The sequence below is a fragment of the Astatotilapia calliptera genome, chromosome 16 (assembly GCF_964374335.1).
Source record: "Astatotilapia calliptera chromosome 16, fAstCal68.1, whole genome shotgun sequence".
NCBI classification, from domain to species: domain Eukaryota; kingdom Metazoa; phylum Chordata; class Actinopteri; order Cichliformes; family Cichlidae; genus Astatotilapia; species Astatotilapia calliptera.
Window position 1 is genome coordinate 5912868 of NC_137437.1, and position 3866 is coordinate 5916733.

At 41.7% G+C, this 3866-nt stretch overlaps 1 protein-coding gene across 1 annotated transcript; it reads right to left on the minus strand.

The window, feature by feature from the left end:
- Positions 1 to 103: 103 nt before the first annotated feature.
- Positions 104 to 3345, minus strand: gjb8 (gap junction protein beta 8). The gene is made up of 2 exons (XM_026144639.2): positions 3217 to 3345; positions 104 to 2546 (listed from the first exon to the last, which is right to left on the minus strand). The coding sequence occupies exon 2, from the start codon at positions 2511 to 2513 to the stop codon at positions 1725 to 1727; it is 789 nt and encodes a 262-aa protein (XP_026000424.1). The 5' UTR covers positions 2514 to 2546; positions 3217 to 3345; the 3' UTR covers positions 104 to 1724.
- Between the last annotated feature and the right edge of the window lie 521 nt (positions 3346 to 3866).

Here is a 3866-nt window from a genome sequence, read left to right on the forward strand (position 1 = left end):
GTAAGGCAAGACGATTCTCTCCCAGTGTGGGAAAAAAATTCCCCACTTATCCCATATTTCAGTAAAGTAAATAAAACTGCACATAAATGATAATGCACACAGGTCTGTTTTTACCGATTTATTTAAAAATTTTAAAAAAAAAAGTCTCATAGAGCAAAACAAGTTGAAGGATCAAAGTGCAAGTGAAATAATAATAATAAAAAAATGTCAGATTTAATCATTTCTTCTTAGAAAGCTGTTTGCTCATTAGTGTGCAGTTTGCTTTTAAAGGCAGACTAATAGAAACTGTATTATTAATAATAATAATAATAATAATAACAATAACAACATGTTGAAATAGGAATAATCAGGATTATCCCATAAAAACAAGAGGAAGTACATCGCTGTTAAAAAAAAAAAAAATGTAGCATCAGAAAATGTCATTAGGCTTGTTACAGAAAGCTAGAAGTCAAAGGTCAGTGCAGAGCAGGCACACAGACTAGTTTTGGTCCCAGCTGCATCACTTATGTAACATCAGTATACAGCTCACTGTGGTTTCTTTTTAATTATGGTGGAATCGACACGTCTAACCAACACTTTGGAACAGTCTGACTGATCCCGCTTGGCTATTCCTGGATGGAAGAAGGACAAAGACATTTTCACGGCCACGGTGCCTAGCAGTGATTAGTCTGGTGGCTAAAATAAGGCACATGCTGAAAGCTGATACAGCCAGCTGGGGTCAGTACACACTGCAAGAAAAACAATGCAAGTTCAAATAACACAGGAGCAGATCTGGGGCTGAGCGACTTCTGGTGTTTCCAAAAAAGCAGGATTGGAAGTCACAAGGTGAATGAGGAGGAACCCTATCTGAATGTGAAATGGTCAAAGTAAATTAAACCTACACCCTATAAACTTGAAAAACATGAAATCCTAACACCTAAAAGAGTACACAGTATCATGACTCCTGTGTCACGTCACTGGTTTCAGCCTTCTTTTACATTAGATCCAGTCTGGAATTCAGTTTCACAGAAAATAATTCACATGTGTGCAGCATGATCTGTTCAGGGGGATTCTTGAACTTGCTGGCAGTAGATGAAAAACCATCTGATACAGTACAAACATATACGTTCTTCATATTTTTGAATGAAATGGTATGCACGTGTGAAATTTTTTGTCGTCTAACACATGTAAAGAAACATTTACAACCCCCCCCCCCAAAAAGAACCTATGAAGTTGATCAAACAGCGAAGATCAGTGATTTCATTCTAAAACAGAAAAATCAGACTTGTTCATTAAGCGTAATCACATCAGGTACTGTGAACTTAAAATCAATCTCATCAGCTAAAAGCTAAACATACTCTGCTTCTCTTCTCAAAACTTCATTTGTTCTCCTCGGATAAATCGATCACTCAGGCTGTTGTGAAGGCGTTTGTGCTCGTTAAGGGTCCACTGTCACCACTAGATGTCAGTGTAGGCTCATTTTTCAGGCAGATTTCGCCACGTTCAAGCAAATTTCAACTGTGGACAGTAAAATGGTTGCAACCACTCAGTGTTTGACACTTGTTTTACTCTTTACGTTACTATCTGGCAATGTGTTTGTTCGGAGAACTCAGTCAGGTCTTTACAGTCAACCCCAACTATACAGATCCAAAGCTGTTTCACTATCTCGTGAGACAAATCCCAGTAACCAAGACGTAGACACAACTCGTGAGGTTGGATTTACAGTATACACCTTTCTCTTGTCTCTAACACATGGTCTTGTTGCTGGATGAATCTGTGGAAGAAGACAGCAGCATTTCATTCTTCTTGTTATCCCGTGTCACGCTGTCTGGGTAAGTGTGTTTCCTCCTGCTGGACCTTGTCATGCATCTCATGACCGCCTTTACAATGAGGTAGAAGAGCTCGGCCACATTCAGCACCATGCAGATGGCAGATGAAGCCACCATGAAGATGGTGAAGACGGTCTTTTCAGTTGGCCTGGAGATGAAACAGTCCACCTTGTTGGGGCAAGGCCACTGCTCGCACTTCACCAGCCGGGGCATCTGGAAGCCGTCGTAGACAAAGTAGAGCGCATACATAAACCCCCCCTCAAAGATGAGCCGGAAAAACAAGCTGCAGGTGTAGGTCCACCACAGAGTGCCTGTAATGGGCAGACGCCTCCTCTTTAGCGTCTGCAGCTCAGTATCTGTCATCTTTTCAGTGCCATTGGAGGCCAGCATGTTCCTCTTATCACCCCGTTTTCTGTAGGCGACGTGCATGGCCACCAGCAGGGCCGGCGTGGATACAAAGATCAGCTGCAGGCACCACAGGCGGATGTGCGACACGGGGAAGAAGTGGTCGTAGCAGACGTTTTTGCAGCCGGGCTGCTGCGTGTTGCACGTAAAGTCTGACTGCTCGTCCCCCCAGACGCTCTCCGCAGCCAGGACCAGAATCGTGATGCGGAAGATGAAAAGGACAGAAAGCCAGATCTTCCCCAGGCTGGTGGAGTGCTTGTTGACGCCACCTAGCTGGGCGTAGAGAGCCCCCCAACTCATTGCGGCCAAAAGGAGTCCGGAAGCTGAGACAACCTGTGGAATTCAGCAGAAAGTTAAAAGGCTAGAAAAGTGCTGGAGAAATACACCTGCTGGAGGCCTTGTTTTATGGCATATTTATGTTGTTAAAAAGGTGCGAGTGTGTGTGTAATTAGAAAATTATCATTATTTTTCAGATGCATATATTGTGGATGACTTGTGGGATTTTAAATAATTTTTAAAGGGCTGAAAGGTTACATTTCTGGCTACACATGACAAGGTGTATAACAGAGTTGGCATTACAGAGTCAAAAAGCGGACGGGAAAGCAAACTGTATGGATCTATGGTTTTAATGCAAATAAAGGGCATTTTAGCAGCCAAATAATGTTGCAAGCAAAATGAAAAAATATGTATTTGTAGTTTTAAAAAAATAATATTTTTTCCACAAAAATCTAAAAATACACAACCACTCGTTTCCCTGAAAATAAGAGCCTCAAACTCATTCTGACAGTATACAGAAAAGTATTGGGAAGACCAGCGTCTACCTCAGACCAACGTCTGCCAGCTTAAACCAACTGCACTCAGACTGAAGGGGCCCACAGGTTAAATAAGCAGCTGCATTCAAGGAGCTAACACTTTAAAATATCTAAATTCGACACATTATTTCTAAAATATATTTTCACTTTTTTGTGGTGGCATTAGCAGATCGAATTGAAATTAAACTCACCTGTTTTTGTGGAGTTTATCCTAAACAGATTTTTTTTAAGCTTCCACCAAGCTGGGGAAACAATCAGTCCTGTTCTCTTCTGTGCGTCTCAGTAGAATCGGTTTGGGACAGACTCGACTTGTCTTGTCTATAAGTAGTGAGTGAGGCGCACACCGATTATCCATCATCCCTCCTGCAAACTGGGAGGGAGGGGCCAAGCTCGAGGTGGGGCCAACCAGCAGGGTTATTAGTCTCTAATTAAATTTTACGCAGGCATTTAATGTTAATGTGACTTCACCTAATAATAACAAAAGGGAGCCCTCCGCCGCCCACACACACATACATATAAAATATTTACAATATAAATACAATATTTCAGTTTATAGAGCCACAAACCTGCACTAGAACACCCAGAGTGTGATGTATGGTTGTCACTATTGGACCTATATCAGTGTGAAATTTAAATCTTTCACAGCCCTCCTGATGTGTTTCCTTATGATTTGGGAACTTACCCGTCACAATTATGCGAGCACATGGTGGCAGTCAGCAGAGAGCACTCAGCCCAGAAATATGTAGTGAAATGTCATTATTTAATTTCTCCTCATTATCAGGATCACAAAAACACTCATCTCTTTCTGTTGTGTGGCTATCAAAACAATTACATAAATGCG